This window comes from Gavia stellata, chromosome 7 (genome assembly GCF_030936135.1).
Source record: "Gavia stellata isolate bGavSte3 chromosome 7, bGavSte3.hap2, whole genome shotgun sequence".
Lineage (NCBI taxonomy): Eukaryota > Metazoa > Chordata > Aves > Gaviiformes > Gaviidae > Gavia > Gavia stellata.
The window spans coordinates 24,351,967-24,371,140 of NC_082600.1; the positions used below are offsets into that span (position 1 = coordinate 24,351,967).

The following is a 19,174-nucleotide window of genomic DNA, read 5'->3' on the forward strand; positions in this document are numbered from 1 at the left end:
AGTGGAGTTTAGACCAGAATCTGTGGTTTTGAGACTTGTGAGGATGTGTAAGGTGTTAGAACATGAGTCATAAAAGAACTGAAAACAGTAAAATTAAAAAAACCTCACATGTACATATATATACATATTCTCACCCATGCAAACATGTGAGCAAAAACAATGTAGAAAATCACAGGGAATAACTGAACAATCAGTTTATCCTGAGTCTAATTTTGTTGTAAATGAAACCTGTGGAAAACACTGCTCAAAAGAGCTGTGGATTCTGCCGGGGGAGGGGGGGGGAGGGGGAAGTGAATTCATCCTTGGTTGAAAAATGAAAGGGCTGTGAAACACTCATTTGGCTGACCTCCAGATGCCTCTAAAAAGTCAAATCTTGCAGGTAGCTTGGGAAGATCCGATTTGAAAAAATCCTACTACTGTGAACTGAAGTTCTGCACAACTTGCTAAAGAAAGACAAGATACTGGAAATTTTGCATGATGGTCAGACTCATAATACACTGTAATGTCCAGTAGGACAAAAAGGGGCTGGCAGCAGCGGTGATAGGGGTTTTGGGAGCCTCAGAGCCTACCTGGAAAGAAGTTAACACTCAGATCGTCTACTTTAGGACCCTAAATCTGATGCATAGCACCCAAAGTAAGTAAACTATGTTCCTTAGGTAGTGAGTGGAAAGTCATAGATGAATTTGGAGGACCTAAGTAGGATCCTCATACAAAATGATGTGACCACTTTTCTGTATCAAGTTGGCTAGCCAAATCCCCAAAAGGATTCAGCTGCTGGAGTGCATCAAACATAGACTCATGGCCATAGAAGAGGAATTATGAATCCCATAAATGTCATGGGAAGAGCTACACACTTCAAAGGGAGACTGAAAACAGGCAGCATATTAGAAAGGGCATACTAAGTCAATGTCTTAGGTATGCTTTTATCTGAGGTCACTGAAACCCATATTCCAGAGAACTACTCTTTACCACACTGAAGTGGTGGTGAGGGACAAGGGGTTGGGAGAGCTGTGAGGTAGACCCCACACTCAAGTTGGATTTATGAACCTGCAAAGGAAAGAAGATTCATTGGACTAATGAAAGAATGCAAACAAGAACATGATTCTATAATCTGTAGCTAGACACTCCCATGAGATGGGGGATACCTGCTTCACAGACTACTTTTCACCTTTAAAGGTTTGGAATTTCCCTGAAGTCTTTCGGAAATAAAAACCCAGCAACATCCAGGGCTTTGGGAAGAACATTTTATTGCTAAGCATATCTTTAAACAAAATGCAAATAAGAAAAGAAAAAGAATCAAAAAGGAAGAAGAAAAAGAAAGGGAAAAGAAGCAATAACATCACAATAAATCAAATAAAAATTCTTAAGGTTGTCCATAAAGCAACAGGGATATGGTAGAAGCCCACATACAGAAATGCACATGTTCCCAAAAACTGTCCAATAGAAACTTACACAAAAAAAGGAAAGTGTAAATCTTTTTCCCTTAACTTAAAAAAGGAAAGCAAAAAGGAAAGGAAGAAAGAAAGCAGGAAATCATTTCACAAGACTCCAAGACTCCAAGAACAGCAATCTTTTACAGACATCAAGATATAATCAACTTTATATAGTTTCAGCCAGTTAAGTCATCTAAAATCGTGCTTTCATACCTTTTTAAAACCTGTCTTTTTTTTTCTTTTTAGTATAAAAAATAAAAAAGGAAAGAAAAGCTCAACCTCGCGCACACGCACACGCACCACACACACACACATACACGCACTGAAAATATTTGTTAACATGAAAACATCTTCTCTAAATGTTTGAGAAGGTTGGTTTTTTTGAATTTAAGTTCCCATGTGCGTGTGTGTATTTGATGACACTTCTTCAAAGTCAAATATTCATGCGACTTATAAACACCAGCAAGAGTTAGATTTCTAAACCTAAACAGCTGATTAGTTTTCATCCGTATACAGAAAAAGTGTACATTTCTGATATTCCAGAGTTCTCAATCCATCTTGGTTTTTTGTTGTTTTCCTCTCTGTCTCTCTGTCTCTATCTCCCTGATTTGTTTTTTTTTGCACATGATAGGCATGGCCGTAAAACCACCTGGCTATCTATTGTTCTGTACAGTAAGACAATCCTTTTCACAATAGCTGGGAAAATGTAGAAACCAAACAACCAAATTAAATAAGTTAAATAAAAACAAAAGACATTCCCAATTTAACCGTAAAGCAGTATATAAATCATCAGGGTATCCATATAGAAATTATACTAGCAAAAAAAATAGTAGTAAAATATGTAAACAAAATTTTGTTTGTTTTTTTTTTTGACACAGGTAACTGTGACAAAGCTAAAACACACACTCTCTTCACATTTTAAGGTTTGCTTTTGTTGTCTGTTTTGTTTTACTTTTTTCTTCAAGAACATTCTCATTCCACATTAAGACCATAACAGAACTTCTGTTCCAGTCGTCCCATCAAACATACCATGATAAATATATCTGTGTGTATATATATATAATATTATTAAATTTCTTTTTCTTTATTATTTTTTGTGTGTCACAGCAGCTTTATTTATTTTCTTTTATATAAAAGAGAAGGAAAAGGGAGAATAGGGCAAATGGAAAGACAGAGATGATCTGAAATGTCAAGCTACAAAATTAAAATATTACATACGAAAAACAATTTTACATCAAAAAACCTATGTATTTTGCATTCTTTTACAAGTGTTTAGCTTTTCTGACATTTGTGGGTCTTGTCATAAGTTGAACTCCAGTGGTGTCTTTCTGATCTCTTTTTTTATTAAACTGATTTATTTTTTGCATGCATTGCAATCAGTTGCAGAACCAGAACCCAGAGGAAGGCTCCTTTATTTTTGCGTGGTATATTCAGCTCAGAATGGTTAACCATTTTTTAAGCATTCTTTTTTGACTCTTCAAATCCCTTTAACCATAGTTTGGCTGTGCTAATGCATACTAAGAGATATTCTCAAATAAAGCCAATGACTGATCAGAACAGACCCAAACCCATCTATTCTTCCGCTCAATTGCAAATACTGGAGCCAGATCCAAGGGAACCAGCTTTCCATGATAATTTTCTTCAGCACCACCCATCAGACACTTTCACTGCATTGTTAGCAAACAATTTACTGCAAGACGACTGATTCTAGAGACAACACAATCAGATATGCAGAGTAAACACCATGGGTAGCTTTTGAGTTCATATATGGCAATAGTCTCTCCTTATTTATTATGGATTATTTTTTTTCTGAGATTTCTTCTCAACTCATGTCCTGGTTCACCCCCCACACCATTCCTCTCCATGCTTCCCTCCCACACCCAAAGGTAACCAAAAAAAACCAAACAAAAAACAACCCAAGAAACCAAACCAAACCAAACCAAACCAAAAAACCAACAATCTCCAAAATCATTTATTCCCCTCCTCCAATCTTGAAAAATTATATGCGTGCTGGACATGGCCAGATCAGTTTGTTCAATATTTTTTTGTTGTTTAATAATGTTTGCATTTTTTTCTTTTTCCTTCCTTTTTTTTTAAATAAGTAAACTGAAAAATTATCGATACAGTCAGGGATCACGAACATTGTTAAAGACTCACTTGGAGATATGAAACAAGTAAGCCATGAAGTCTTCTACCTTTGCAGAAAGTTCAGCGGAGGAGGAGATTTGGAGACGTCCAAGTTCACTAACAGAGCAGAGCTGTGCGCGCCATCTCCAGAACACTAAGTGTGCTTTATAATACATTAGAGCAGAGTTTGCTGACTCCAAGCGATGACTGAGACATTAACAGTCACTGCTGAAATTTTTTTTCCCAATACTTTTTCCCACAAACGATATCTCCCAATCTCGTTCGCTGCAATGGTTCTGATATTTCAGTTAAATCTCATTAAGTATTTATATATTTATATATAAATAAGTATTCTTTTTTACACATAATACTCTTTGTCCTTGTTTTTCTGTTTCTTGTGGCCGCTCTTTGAGCTCTGCTGCTTCTCCTTCACGAGCGTGCCGTTGCTCTGGGCTGAGTTGCTGATGTAGTTCCGTGTCTCGTCCACCTGATAGGACCCCTCGTCCCTGTTCCTGTACTTGTACATGGCGTACAGGAGGATGAGGATGCAGAGGGCGGCAGCAGCCACAATGCCGACGACCATCCCCGTTGTGCTGCTCGACTCGCGGACCACCTCTGAGGCCCCCGGAACCCGTCTGATTCCTGGCTCCGTGGGGTTTGCTGTGGGCACATTACGGAACATGGGGGAAGTGATTAGCGGGCTCTTCAGCTTTGTGCTGTCTAGCTCATAGGCAGTGGGCAACGGAAGCAAGACTATGTCAGGCTGGGGTTTGAGCTCACGGTTATTCATTTTGCCGGCTGGCAATTTGGGCACCATCCCAGTCGAGGACGAAGCTGTGGAGCGGATCAGCTCAGGGGACAAAGACGTGGTAGTAGTCCTACCAGTTTCGGAGACTTTGTTAGGTCTAAAGTCCTTGGATTCCCACTTGGGTGCGTGTGCTTTGTAGCCACCTTCGAAGATTGAAGTGGAAAGACTCTTATCTGTTACCAAGGAGAAGGTGGTGTAAAAATCTTCATCATCAGTAGGGGGTAGGTTAGAGTCAAAGGTTTCCCCTGAGCCATACCCAGATATCACCAAGCCATCATCATCACAACCATCGCTGCCTTGGTCCGACAAGCAAGGTAACCCCGCCTCAGAGGTCATGGACAGGGAATCTTTGGTGGTCTCAATAATGGTGAGGAGGGGACGAAAGGTAGGGGGAAGTGTAATGAAAGGTGCACGAGTAGCAATAGGAGGGATATCTAAAGGGTCTTCTACAAGTAGAGGGATAACTAATTCACCTCCTGGGATGGAAAAGAGAAAAAAAAAGAAGATTAGTACAATTTAATGACACAGTGCATCATTTTGAATTCACTTAACTCAAGGGCGAGAGAGGATTTAGGCATTATGTCAGGGATCAGGTTTCTTGCCCTCACTACACTACCAACATACTTTCCTGTGGGTGCCTTTCATTCTTCCCTCCCACCCTGCTTTTACCTTGGTAAACTGCATGTTCCATTTCCTCCCTCTTTCAGCCTATGCTAGGTATGTACAGTGAAATACTCTGAATTTTTTGGGACCCAAAGTTTTTGATTTTTGAGGATACTCTCAAGTGACTCTGGGGACATCAATTTTTGGTAGTTACCTTTCTTAAGCATTTGGTTACAAGACTGTTTAAATGAATTATTTTAGACTTCCATAGAGCAATGTTCTCCTAGATGGATTTTACCACTCATCTTGCCAGTTCTTCCTCCTCTGATCCTTTTCATTTAAAGCAACATTGGTATTTCCTCTCTGCCATTCAAGTCTGCTCACCTTCCGTAGCAGTTTTTAAGGCCCTTCCCTAAGGCCTTTCCCATTCATCCATTTCTTCTTTGTTGCTTGGTTTTTAAATTGTGGTAAAGTTCATGAAAGTGAGGGATGGAAAAAGAACCAAGTACTTACTGGGGTCCATGAAGGTACAGAGCTCTACTCAATGCTTGTTCATCTCTTTTTAATCTTTCTTTACCATTCTGTTCAACACTAGGGATGTCCCTTTCCTTGCATCTTTTGGGGCTACTGATGTCATACTATCTTCATCTTCGGTTCTTCTTGATATTCTTTTACTATAATTTGATTAAAGATAGACTTTATTGTGATTGATGATATAACTGAATAAGGACTCTGATGACCCAAATTAACACTTGAGCCCAGGAGTGTACTGCAGAAGTTGTCTTCACACCTACTGTTACTTCTTGATATGCAAATAGCTGTGACCAGGGCTAGTTTTTCCTAACATGATGGTTACCTGCATACAGAGGACTAAAAATGAGGCGGACTTATGGTCTACTCTTGAAGTAGAACAACAAAGCTATAGCTATAACATTTGTACCTTATCACAGTATAAGCTGCAATTGAAACAAGAAAATCAGTGCATCATTTCTAAGATTTGGTTTCTGAGCAGCAATATTGCTACTTTTAGGGTAGTAGTCCTGTTTGGTCTATATATTGTAATATGACTGTACTTCTACTTTTGAGCCTATGGGTAATTAACACTCCACTGTTTTATTCTGATGTGGAGGCATAATTACTTTATCTAATTCATTTAGTTCAGATTACATAGTCTTCTGCTGACATACAGGTTACCGACACTTTTTTAGGGTGCACCATATTGCTTTTGAAAGTTTGCGTATAAATTCTCCCTTTGGTAATTTTTCTTTGGCTAGCAACTTCACTTAGCTGCTTTAAATATAAACTGAAGAGTTCATCTGACACCATGAGTAGTCATCTAGATTGGTTGGAAGGAGCGCAACTCAGTAAGAAGTATTCCTAATGCATGGGAAATTTTGATTTACACTCACCATTGCTTAAGGAAAGAGATGCAAAAGGAATTTTAGCTTCTAAATAAATAATTCTGGCTTTTACTTATGTATTAATAACTGCTAATGAGCAGTTTGGCATTGTTACAATGCCGAATGTCATCAGGGTCAAAATTCTGCTCTCTCCTGTCTACACTACATACTACATGAACTGGTTTCCCATTGAATACTGCTAGCAATGTCCATGGGAGTTCTATAAAGAATATAGTGTAAAATCATAATCCCTTCTAAATATACTTGGAGAGCAATATATTTGAACAAATTAAATATTGAAGATAGCAATATACTGAAAAAGGTACTTAACAGTTTGATTAAATCTGGACAGCTGAACTAGCAATATGGCTTATTCTCATCCTTAATGAGAAACTAAGTGGTGACACAGTTTAATCAATTGAAACAGTCAGATTTATCTCAGAGGTACCAGGGTAGAAATTAGGCCAAAATAAGAAATGTGGGACTTTGCATACTTTCATGCAAAAGCTAAGATACAAAGGGCCAATTTGAATATGTTGCTTTGTTTTCTGAGCTTCCTCAGCATGTTCGTACCACTTTTGTTACTGGATAAAGGACAAAGAAATAAGTATCATATGTGTAAAGTAATGCCAATTTCTTCAAACTACCTATCTTCAAAAAATTTATGTAAAAAGCAGAAAGTGTAGTCTGCCAAATGGCTACACGGCATTTTGTGCTCATGCACCTGAGCTGCTTCTGTGCAATGTAGAAACTAGAGCAACTAATATGATTTATATATGTCCAGAAGCCCTACCCATGGCTAGAGTAGGGCATCTATAATCTTTGCAAATGGGTGGTCTCAGGATAAACTTGGAGTATGCCTCAGAGGGAAAGATCATCTGTGAGTCTGGTAAAAAATGAATAAAAATAACAGGATTTAAGTACGCATTACATCAAATTGCATGAGTGGGGAATTTAAGCTCCAGAAAGTCAGGGATAGGTAGTGTCCCTATAAATTATTTTTTAAGATCAGTGCTTTGCTGTTAAAAAGTAGTATTCATCTGTGATTTTCATTCACCATCTGTGACACCCAATTGGAAAAAAATCAGCTTGGCAGCTTTTAATTGCTCATCTAGAGCTTTGAAGTGCCTTTGTTCTTAAAATGTATTATACTGGCACACAGCACCAGTATGCAGGTGATCTGCCACCCACTGGGGCAATATTTTGGGCCGTTTTCTTCCAAAGAGAAATTCTTTTGGTCCTATTAACAATTAATGTTCCTGAAGGAATCAGAAATATCTTACATTTAATATGAAGACCTTTCTTTTGCCCCAGTAACCCTTGCCTTTAAAACTAGGTCATAGTTCTACAGTTTTTGTTGCTGTCGAGGACTTGAGCCAATGATCAAGACTACTGCAACTACAAAAACGATCATGGTCTTCCTGAAATGTTAAAAAAGTTGATAGAGTTGCTATTGTAAGTGGTGTTTCACATAAGTGATGGAGAGCATATCGGAGCTTTTTGATTCCAGCAAGTCTGTTGGATGGAAGACAAAGGACAGAATCAGGAATGAGTTCTACAAAGTTTTAATCTCCCAATGTATGTGAGAAGAGAAATAACTTTCATACCAGGAAGACTGGACTAACTTTGATTTCCCATAGAGTTATTTAATCTTATGTTTAGTTTTATTCCAAATTGTCCAATGATCCATACTATTTTTACCTGTATACTAAAGAAATAAAGAGACTGTTAAACGTCCTTCATTAGGAATCAATTCTCCATCAAGGAGTTCATTTGTTACATTTACTTAAGACAACATACTGTTGGGGAGTATCAGGGAGATGGCTGTAAGGGTGGTAATGGTGCTTTGAATTTTTCATTTTTCTGTCTGTTACGGAAGAAACTGTGTGACTGCAAAAAAGCTGTGTGGGAGAAGCTAACTCAGAAAAAGCACTCTAGGTATCAAATCTGGCTTCTGTTTTATTGGTATGTTAGGCACCTATGCAAAATGCACAGCAAGCTAGAAGTTGTAGGTCTATCAGGATGCAAGCACAATGAATACTTCTTGGGGTATATGATTTATAGAGGAGTTAAAACATCCTTTAAAATGGCATGCTAAAAATGCCACTCAGTCAAAAAGAAATGTGTTATTTAAGGATAACAGGGAATGTAAATTCTGAAAACCTCGCAGAAAAGTGTGAGAAACGTGATCACCAATAGGTATGGAGGGGAGCGAGTGCAAACTTTCCTATCATACCTGCAAACAACTCTATCGCTGGTACTACATTTCTGCTCCTAAGAGACACAAGGGGGACTCTGATGACAGGCAGATAATAAGTGTGCGTGTAGGGGGAACCATCGTTCACAAAATGACAGCTGAGGCAGCAGGAAGCTGCCTAGAGCCAGTGGTCCTTTGACGGAGAAGTGGTGCCTCTTGCCCAGGGCCCCAGGTTGGTTTAAAGGTAAGCGCTGAAATATTTAAAAGACAAAGTGCCACGCGGTTGCCAAGAATCTCTGAAAGGTTTGCTGTGGAAGGCAAATGCTTTAAAGATTTGCATCTCTAGAAAAAGCTGAAGAGAAGCCCCTGAAAAACTTTACATGACAATTTGGAAGGGAAATACTTTTGAGATACGTTTTATGTTTGCATTTTCCTGTCTGAAGTTTTTATTTTCTCATAGCGTCTACCATTTTTTCAATAGCAAAATTAACACTTTGCAGCCTTGAATAAAACATACAGTTTTAATTTCCAAACTGTTCTGTGCTTAAAAAAAATGGCAAGGCTGACACCCAGTTTGGGCCATGACTTCAAAACAAATATTCATATGAGACTTAGATTCTGTTTGTGGATGATATGGGTTGTTTCCTGGTAGTTACAGGTTTCTTCCCCTCTTTCGTCTGTTGGCTGTTAAGCAGCAGTTAACAGTGTTCGCTGGCATGCTGCAAGTCCAGGATTACTTTAGCAATCCAAAGATTTCACAAGGATTTTCCAGATTTATTTTTTCCATGTACTCTGTGCTTTCTCTCCTAAGCAGGGAATGGATGTTTTCCAAACAGAAATATGGTTTGAAAAAAGCTTCTGTTGACAACACAATGCTAAAGAATTGAACAAAAGGGAAACAGATAAAATGGTTTCCTCTGCAGTGATATAGACGCAAAATTAGTTTGCCCATCTACAGTATAATTGCAAAAAAATTACTGAACAGCAAACTAGAAGCAGCACTGAGAGAACTGAGGTCTGTGAGGTGGGAAACCTTATACTGAGCAGTCCAGTGCTCTGCTTGGCCTTCTCATTGCACAAAGCAAACACCATGTGCATATATTCCTTAAAAGTTAGCCTTTAAATCTAACACATATACGATCTTCATGGAGTTGTGCTTTTCTTTAAACTACCAAGATCATTGGGGATATAAAAGGTCTACTTTAGCCTTGGAGCTGCCCTGCTTTTTGCTTTATGAGTGTATCTATAGATATATAATTCATACCTCTGGGGCTGATCTCCAGTTAGAGTTCTCGGCCACTGGAAAAGACGGAATGTTAAAAATTTAATAGAAGCCTTATGAACTGTGAGGATGTTGTGGGCGAGTCATGAATGCAGAGGGCACCAAAAAAAAACCACCTCAAAAAAACCCCTGAAGAACTGTAGCAGCTGCCGGCTTTCATCTTTAGAGCCACAACTACTTCACTGGTGTCTCAGGTATCAAACCGAAACAGGACAAAAGGCACACAAAAATGAAGCCTGAAAGATTCATCTTCTGATGACGATAAGGGACACACCCTTATTGTCCCTCTCTTTTCCAGCTGTGGCTGAAGAGCTTTTAAATGCCGCCCATAAAGGCTGCACAACTCATCCATTTCTGCAGGCACTTGAAATTCTGCATCCAAAGTTGGTCATTTTCATTTCATTCTTATGCTGTTCTTCTGAAGTTTGACTCCACTTCCAGTATGAAATACTTGCCACAGAAAATAATTCCTTACCTTTTTCCTTTCTGTATCAACACAGTAATTCCTTGTTAAATGACTGAGTTCATAAATTTCAGTCTAATGGTGTTTTATTTAATCCTCCTTTGAGTCTTCTGAGGATAAAAAGGGGAAATTATTCAAACACAGTCCCTGATTCACAGGAAAGATGATGCTAACACGAAACCTAGTAGATGAACATTCTTAATATTTTCTACTCTTTGCAGTCTGATTTAATTGCAATTGACAGTCAGTAGTTGAGAGAAAAACGTCATTTCCACAATGGAATACTGCAACTTTTTTTCATCTCAAATATCTCCTTTTCCTTTCAGAGAATATATAGTCCTCAAAGTGATTAGATAAAACTGTACTTCTTCTGGTGGAGTTGGTTGAAAAGCATTTCCTAAGCCCCCCCAGACTATATTAAAAGACATCAATTATTGCAGCACTTCCTAATATTGCTAATGTTGCTTATGAGCAACAGGAAGGTACAGAGTTTGAGATGTCATGAATCCCATGTTAATTGCTGGGCTGTGTTTCATTGCTGCAAATTCTTGGTCACCTTGGTGCAATTTCAGTGAAACAGGTATTAATACCTTCCAGAGAGGACCTGACATCGTGTCTGCCGGCAGGATTCTAGAGCAAAACCAAGTATTTCGGTACCCAGACACTGAGCTGCTCTGAACCAATTGAAACATGCCCTTTTACATCTCCCATCATTATTTTAAACTTTTATGATTAATTGGTGACAGCTTCCTACTCAGCATAAAAATTTGTTCCGTTTTCAGCATCAGTTGTTCAAGGGACTTGACAGTTGAACCTAAGATACCTACTGAGCACAGTATTACTATGCAGGAATGATGAAAACATACGTGCTTATAAGGAAGTACAGGTTTTTCTAACTTTTACTCCTTGCTTTTTAAAGAAATTAATCCAAATCTCTTTTGAAGCACAGAAATTTTAGAGGTTCAGGACATGAGTTTCAGTAGGAAAGTGTCTGCCAAATGTACCATTTCTGGATGATATTAGCAAACCTGATACTAGTCATAATATGATGGGTGTGTTACCTGGTAAGAGTACACTTGAGAGTATGATTTAGACTGGACATCAGGCAGATAATCAGCAATGAAGAAAACTGATAGAAATAAAACACCTTCATGGGAATAAAGTAGGAATGATGTAGAGCTGCAGTAGGAAGACCCTGAGAGCTACCAAAACGCTAAAGGAGTCTCATTGTTTTTTACGTGACATGAAGGCTACACCGCCAGGTTACATACAATTTAAGTAGCATGAAGAAAGTAGCATTACTGGTGATTCATTTTGGGAAAGGGAAAGGGGAAAGAAAGCTCTAGAAAGGGACCAAGAAAGAATAGAAGCAAACTACCACAGGCTCCTTCACCCCCTCCTATGCACAATACAATCTGGTAATCGACAATATACAAAGCGCACATAACATAAAGGCAAATACAAACTGATTCAAAAATAAATAAATGAACTTATACATTTGTCCTAAAACAAAACCATATACTAGAAAATAAAAACGCCACAGCAACAAGGTCAGAAAAAGGAAAAACATAACAAGTCATTCACTTTATCAGCAAAAGAAAGATTAAAACCTGCAAGAACTGAAAAAAATGATGAAACTCAAAAACATTATTTCCTTTAAAAAAAAGTCATCAAAAATACATAAAAATATTTAGAAAGCATACCACATTGATTTCATAACAGTCAACTTACATCAACAAATTGCCCGCATGTTTTTTGGCATGAAAGGAAAAATTTACAAAAGAAAGTTGTGTAAGAATGCTCTTGGACAAGTAGCATTGCCACATTCTTGTAACTTGCTTTTTTTCGTTGTTGTTTCTTAAAAACTTTTTTAGCAAAATGTTTATTATTTCTTTTTTAATATAATTGTTTTACAACAAAGGGCGATACAGGGAGGCAACAACACATACATCCACACCACATAACATGAAAAGAAAAAAATCTTGCACCTTAACGAATTTGAACTTGTTTTTTTTCTGCTGTTTTTTGGTTGTATTTTTTTATCTTACGTAAAGTTGTTAGCATATTACAGTTGAAAAATCCTGTACATTTTATAGAATTTACTTTTGCTTGTTTGCATATCTACATATATAATGTTTTTTGAAAAGCAAAGTTTGTTGCTTTTTTGCCTTTTTGGTCAATTTGATATATATTTTTTTAAACATTTTCTTTTTTTCTATAATTTCTGTGTGTGTGTGTTTTAAGGAATGGATGACTGCACATAAAATTTTAACAATGCTAAAGAAAGGGGTGGTGGAGGGGAACTTATGGGAAGAAAAAATGCCTAGGGTGGATGGAGTGGGATTGTAAAAATCTATGAGTGTACTACACAGGAGATGAAGATGATGGGAGTGAATGTGTAAGTCAGTTGCCATGTCCATGTAAGGGCGGTACGGAGTGATCTAGCAGCATTAGAGCTTCTGGCTGTAAGGAAGGGATGGGCAATATACAAAAAACAAATGAGCATATTCATGCCCATCAACAAAAAGAAAGAACAGAACTCTAACATTGACAATCTCACAAACCCTAAGCTGCAACTTCTTCAACATGCAAGTTACATAAAATTAATAATTATAGTATTAATATTTACATTTTCATTAAAGGTTGTCAAATTATAAAAACAGTTAAAACTTTTCCCTACTAAAAATAGCAGTAAAAATACATAAACTAATAATAATAATAATAATAATAATAATAACAATAACAACAACAATAATAACAACAACAACAAGAATAACCAGATAGTAAAACAAAAAAAACAAGGAAACTAGTTTTATGCATTGGAATTAGAACAACTTCATCTGTAGCTACCCACAGCCTCCTTCTTCTAAGGATCATCTTTTCTGAAGTCCATCAAATTGACATCAGTATTCTCAATAATTTGAGACAATCATTTCTTGAGCACATCAAATCACTGTTTCAAATGTAATGACTGTGTTGGCACACCCTTTCCCCACTCTCAAATTAGATTGCTTTTCTATTCAGATTCTCTGGAGAATCTCAAAAATACAGCTGTAGGATTCTGCCAGTGAAGTAGTTCCTTATTTAAAGAGGGAAATAGAGGGGGAAATTGCAGAAAACAATTCATAACGCTTTTGTTTTGTTTGGTTTTTTTCATTATTAGATTGGAACAAACCAAATCTGAGATAGAAATTCAAACACTGAAAAGAAATACATCAAAATATAACTATGTGGAGAAATACTAAAAAAAAAAGCAAAAAATGAAAAAGAGCACTTTGTTCCCAGGAAGAAGGGAGATAAGAACAATTGTGGGGTTTTAAAATTTTATCTTTAAAGAAAAAATTATTCCACACACCGTCAAAGATGAACGAACCAGATGCACACATTGAAAGGAACAGACAAAGCAGTCTAGGGACACTTTCATAATTTGGATTTTTTTTTTTTTTTAAGAATTGGATTCTCTTCCCTTCCCTCCCCCTCCCATTTAAATTTCTTTTCAATTGTTGGCCAAAGCCCCACCACCCTCTGGTGTTGCTTTTTTTTTTAATAAATCTTTTTTTCATTACTTCTTTTTAAAATAAACATGGAGAGGAAAAAAAAGGACGTGCAGTCTGGATGTACGTCATAAATAGACATAGAAAAAGATAGAAGAAATTGGCTGAGATTGACAAATGGGTTATATAATAGCTTAATTTTACTGTAGGATGTTAATAATAATGCATGCTTAAAGTAAGTTGCATTTAGGGAAAGTAGAAAACCAGAACAGCAAGCAAGGACATGGGGGGGTGGGCAGAGGAGGGTGGGGGGGGTGGAGAGTATACCATCCATGCCTCTCCAGAAAGGGCAAAGCACATTCCAGCAGGTTCTCTGCATTTCTGGGGGAAGTCAGAAGGGGAAAAGGGTGAGGAGAAATTGTAAGCTATGCTAGGATGCGCTTTTCAACCTGACTATGACCTTGTATTGAATCAAACACTCAGAACTTCAGACTCCAGTCCTTACTCTGGCCCTAACTCTCCAAGGCATTCCCGAAATGAGTGGCATTTGTTTTTCTGACTAGTCAGACTGGGCTTATTCCTGTAACTGCTGATCAGCTTGAGCAAAGGGTGAAGAAATAGTACCTACAAACATACACTACTATGCTGGAAAAGTGAATAGCTGTAGTGAATATTTATTTGAAGTGGTGAGCAGTTATTCAGACATGCTGTCCATGATTACTGCTGGTGGCCCACCAGTTAGCAGTATTTGGTACTGAGGCCATATGATTTTGCATAGGGAAGCCTATCACTGCTAGCAGTAAGACAGACTGGTTCCTCCTATGCTACAAAAGGATTTAAAGTTCAAGAAGACATTACCAATCAGTTCTATCTGACTCTTTACTAAAACTGGATCCCAAATACTGTATGTCCTAGAGGGGTCCTTGGCTTCCTCTGAATTCCCTAGGCAACACATATGATGTCCATATTTTTTCTTGGATAAAGACCATCATTCTGACATCAAAGTCCTTCTAAGAAGGAAGTCAGGACCCCAGAAAAATAACCTATTCTGTCTGATGTTTTAGGAGAGGGCAAATGTTACATATAAAGCTTAGGACCCTGTCACGATGAATCTCTCCAGGAGATGGGAAAAGCAGGCTGTAAGCACCGCATGTACCTTAGCTTTGCATCAGGAATGCCAGCAAGATCATTTCATAACCCATCATAAAGGCCATGCTACCACCAATCAGTGGAAGTGGGTGGCTATCTTGAGCTTGAATTTCTGGGAAGAATGGGGCTATCTGCCCTGTAGATGTGGCCAGGGGTACTTTTGTATAAATATGATAACAAACAGCTAGGATGTTTCGGTACTTAATAACATGAGGAACAAAAGCACCTCTAAAACCACTGAGAGATCAGTGTTAGTTTTGGGGAATGTTAAATAAGCATAAACCCCACAAAAATTAAATAGCCCAGATTGGTTTTAGATGCATTACTGAGAAGTGTCCAGTTCTGAGAGGAGTTGTATGAAAAGGCTCTTAACTCCTACTTCAGAAGTGGTGATGTGGCACTGACTACCAGTATAGTGCATCTGTAGCTGGAATGTACCATGCTTTTGCTGGAAGACTGCACTGGACCTATCTATCTCCTACATCCCTTTGGAAAACATGTTAGGAAGGGAAGAGGTCCAACCAAAGAAGAGGAAAGCTGGTCAGGGTGATCTCAGGGACAGAACGTGCAGGTTACAGGAAGCAAAACATTGGTCTACATAGGAAATTTTTGGGATTCATTTGTGGATCAGAAAAGGTTGGCTAGGAATAGAAAACAAATGACAGAAGTGAGGCCTTTACAGACCTCAGTGGAGATTTTTGTTTGGTAAGGTTTCAAGGCTAGTGTCCCTGGACACCATTCCCTACCAGGATTCTGAGCCTTTGGTTTAATTGTACTTGGGGAGTTTCACAAAGAGGCATTTAAGCTTTGAATTTTAATCAGTATTTGCCATGACTTGCAACTGGATTTTCAGAGTAGTGAAATATCCCCCTTCAACACATTCGAATTGAGTTCCTTCTCTTTGATGCAAAACAGACTGTAAGGCATGGGTCTGGTTGCCAACTGTGCAGTCTATGTCAGGCCACTCCAGCAAATGCTTATGCCCTATTTGACGATAAATGCCTAACTTGTTGCATGAGGGCCTGGAAAAGCCTTTTACTGCCTGAAAGATCAAAAGAGCTAAAGAACCACAACTGGAGCCAGAGGCATTTAAAGAGATGATAAGATTTTGTAAAGGAAATCTTGATGTTAGACTTGCAAGAGTATTTGAAGGGTGCTAAGCAAGTTTTTCTTTACTTGGTCAATACAGAGGTGCTTAAACATAAGCAGAGTTCTTTTGAAAATCTGGGTCCAGCAATTTCTGCTCAGACTAGGAAAATCTTCTTCAGTCTTTTAAAAAAATCTAGCTGTTAATAGTCAAAACTAGATGTCCTAATTTGAAAATTGGATCCTAAATGTTTCCACATAAAGCTACACAGAAATATTTTATTACCTAATATTTAGGAAATTATTCCTCAGAAAAGCAAAGATTAAGAAGTATAACCATTGCAGCCTTTTTTTATTTTCAAAAACTTACAGTAGATCAAAGGACTGGGAATAGAGGCATCTGTACTATCAAGGCTTACAAGCTTCTTGTTTGAAGAATTGAGCCAAGATAGCCAACTTCTTCAAATTAAAGAATCCACATTTTGAAAAGGAGACATTTTTACAAAAAGCCCCTTGTTCAGCAGCTTTAATTATAAAGTTTTATTTTCTCTTTTTTTATTTTCAAGTTGCATTTTAAAATGCTGCTGGTGAAGGTAATGCATACTCTTGTGTGTGTTAAAGAGCAAGATGACGGATGGTAAATTAGGATCTAGGGCTGTGTTACTGTCCCCAGGTTCATGCTAACCTCTGGAACTTCCATTTCTTCTATCACTCTAGCCCTTAGGCTCCATCAAGCTGACAGTTTATCTCTTTCCTAACACATTGAACGCCATGTTATTTGAGTTTCGTGCACTGCAACACAACTCTATCAATATATCTCGTTATTAACCAGCCGTACTAGCTGCTGCTTCTGACCTAGTTGTCCAGCTATACTGTTGATGCACTTCAGATGTCCAGGATTCTCTGCTGGCCTAATCATGCATCCCTCCTTATTTGGGATACTTTTCTTTCTGTATTTTTATGTGCTGTAATTGCAAAACAAGGATGAGGTCAGGAAATTATTTTTTATTTTGTTTTTTGTACTTTGACCTAATTAGAATGGGACCCAAGACCTTCAGTGCTAAAAGGGAGCATGCATTTCACCACTGCATAATCTGGGCTCCCAAACGGCTATTACCTTTGTAAGTTTACTTTATATATCAGGCAGCACCCTTTTAGGGTCATTTAGAGCCATATGCGTTGGGCAAGGATATTAATGACACATAGTTCTAAGCAGCTGATACTATTAAAATATCAGTGAAAAGACTGGAGAATTTCCAGTGAACTGGAAAGCGTTGATTTTTCTGTAAAAAGTTTCCCTACAAAATAGAGATAAAGGTAGTGTTAGCTATGCATCTGCTTTTAAGCTTCAAGATGTGTCGGCAGCATTTTCTCCTCTGGCTAGAATATTTTGGTAGCAGAAATATACATTAAATAGATGGGGGGGGGGGGGGGGGAGAGCCCTGCAAAAATCTCCATTTCAGGCATACGTCTGTACAACAAGGAAAAGAAAAATCTTCCCAATTTCTAGTGATTTCACCATAAAATAAATACATACATAAATACAGACTAAGAGACCTGGTTTTCTCCCTCCCCCTAAAACTGGTTAAGTATACTCTACAGCTGTTTAAAAGTTCGTGAATTTACCTCTTCCTAATATAAATACTAGAAATGCTAGATCCAGCAAGAAACCCTCCTAAGAGCTATAGACACAGCACAGCTTTTCTGATTGTCCACAACTCAGTCATTATCTGGCATATGGGAAAAATGGGAGAAAACGAGCAGAAGAGGGGGGAGATTGTTCTACAGGACAAATTCCCAAGAAAGAGAAGGCAGGTGGGGGATTCTGGCAGGAATCTGGGAAACTTGGTATTTCTAGATGGTCCTTCCTGCTCGTAGTAGATCCTAAAACAACCTGTTCATTGTTGCATGCCTTTAACCTTTCTCAGAGTAGTATTTTTCAGACATCCAGCCAAATGAATGCTTAGCAGACCACAAATAACAAATAGCTTATAGATTATTAGGAGTAAAATATTAATTCTCAAGGCAACCCCTCATCCCTACCCCCAACTCAGAATAAGAATCTGTTCCTGTGATTCCCATTGGTTATCCACAGTAATTTAAACTATAAAATAAGAGTATTTGGTTAGCTGGTCCACTATGAAACAGAGAGATAGGAACAGCCTAAGAAGACAAATAGTTATATCACTTCCCTTGCACCAGCTGTTTGTACTGGCAAAAAGTTCTCTCATTCTAAGCCTACCAGCACATCTAAAGCTCAGAAATAAAAAAGCTAATCTATAGTAAGAATGTCTATATGAGCACCACTGACAAAGTCCCACATACTGTCCTGTTTGTTTTTGTGTGTAAGAGTTAATTAATGGGGCTTCTTTATAGCAATAAGGTAGAAAACTAACAAATATGAAAGCACATTTACAGCTATCAGAGCTAAGGAAATCATAGGGCTAAACCACCACGACTCTCTGAAGTAAAGAATTTTTCAGGTGGTTGCCATAAGCTTACTATCTTTTCACATTCCTCCAAACCAAAAAGTATTTTGATACTTCCAGCGCTAAGCAGCCCATCCAATATCACTGGCCTGAAAGCATTCTTCTCATGCATCTCCACTAAACCATCTCTTTCTCCTGGGAGAAGGATCTGATATGTTTTTTTTAAAGACTGGAGATCGACATTTATAGTCAGCCCAGCTAAGGCTCTTTTATGTAAAGCTAAACTTATTTAATCCTAGAAGTCAGTCACATGGGAAGAAGTCTTGCTGAATCCTAAGGGACTTTGCAACTGCAAACCAGATCCTCATACTGACAAACTCATTAGCAGAACTCCATCCAGTAATTTGAGTGGGAGCAGGAATAGTTTACTGTTTTTGCTCTAAACACATGCAGCAAATGTTTCCTGCATATTTATGGTATACTAAAATGTACATAAATTTTTGCTTATCTGCAAACATAGAGAAGCAAGTGTATTTTAGTGTCTCCTCCTTTCTTCAGTGTATACAAGTATGAAACAGCCAGGTAGAAATACATACCATCAGTTTGTCCAAGTGCTAGTGGATACTCCATGACTACCAAAGTCCTTGGTAGTTGTATCCCAAGAAGTCTTACACTGTCATACCGCTTAATATTACCTTTTTAG

At 38.0% G+C, this 19,174-nt stretch overlaps 1 protein-coding gene across 7 annotated transcripts in view; it reads right to left on the bottom strand.

Moving 5' to 3' along the window:
* Nucleotides 1–3,918: 3,918 nt before the first annotated feature.
* NRXN3 (neurexin 3) overlaps nt 3,919–19,174 on the bottom strand; it is a 983,888-nt gene continuing 968,632 nt past the window's right edge. For 4 of the 7 annotated variants that reach the window (XM_059819969.1, XM_059819970.1, XM_059819973.1 and 1 more), the window contains one exon: nt 3,919–4,220. In XM_059819969.1, the coding sequence (XP_059675952.1) occupies nt 3,919–4,220 (302 nt within the window). Of the gene's footprint in view, nt 4,845–19,174 lie in introns of all 7 variants that reach the window. The other 3 variants (XM_059819968.1, XM_059819967.1, XM_059819971.1) reach the window with 2 other exon arrangements.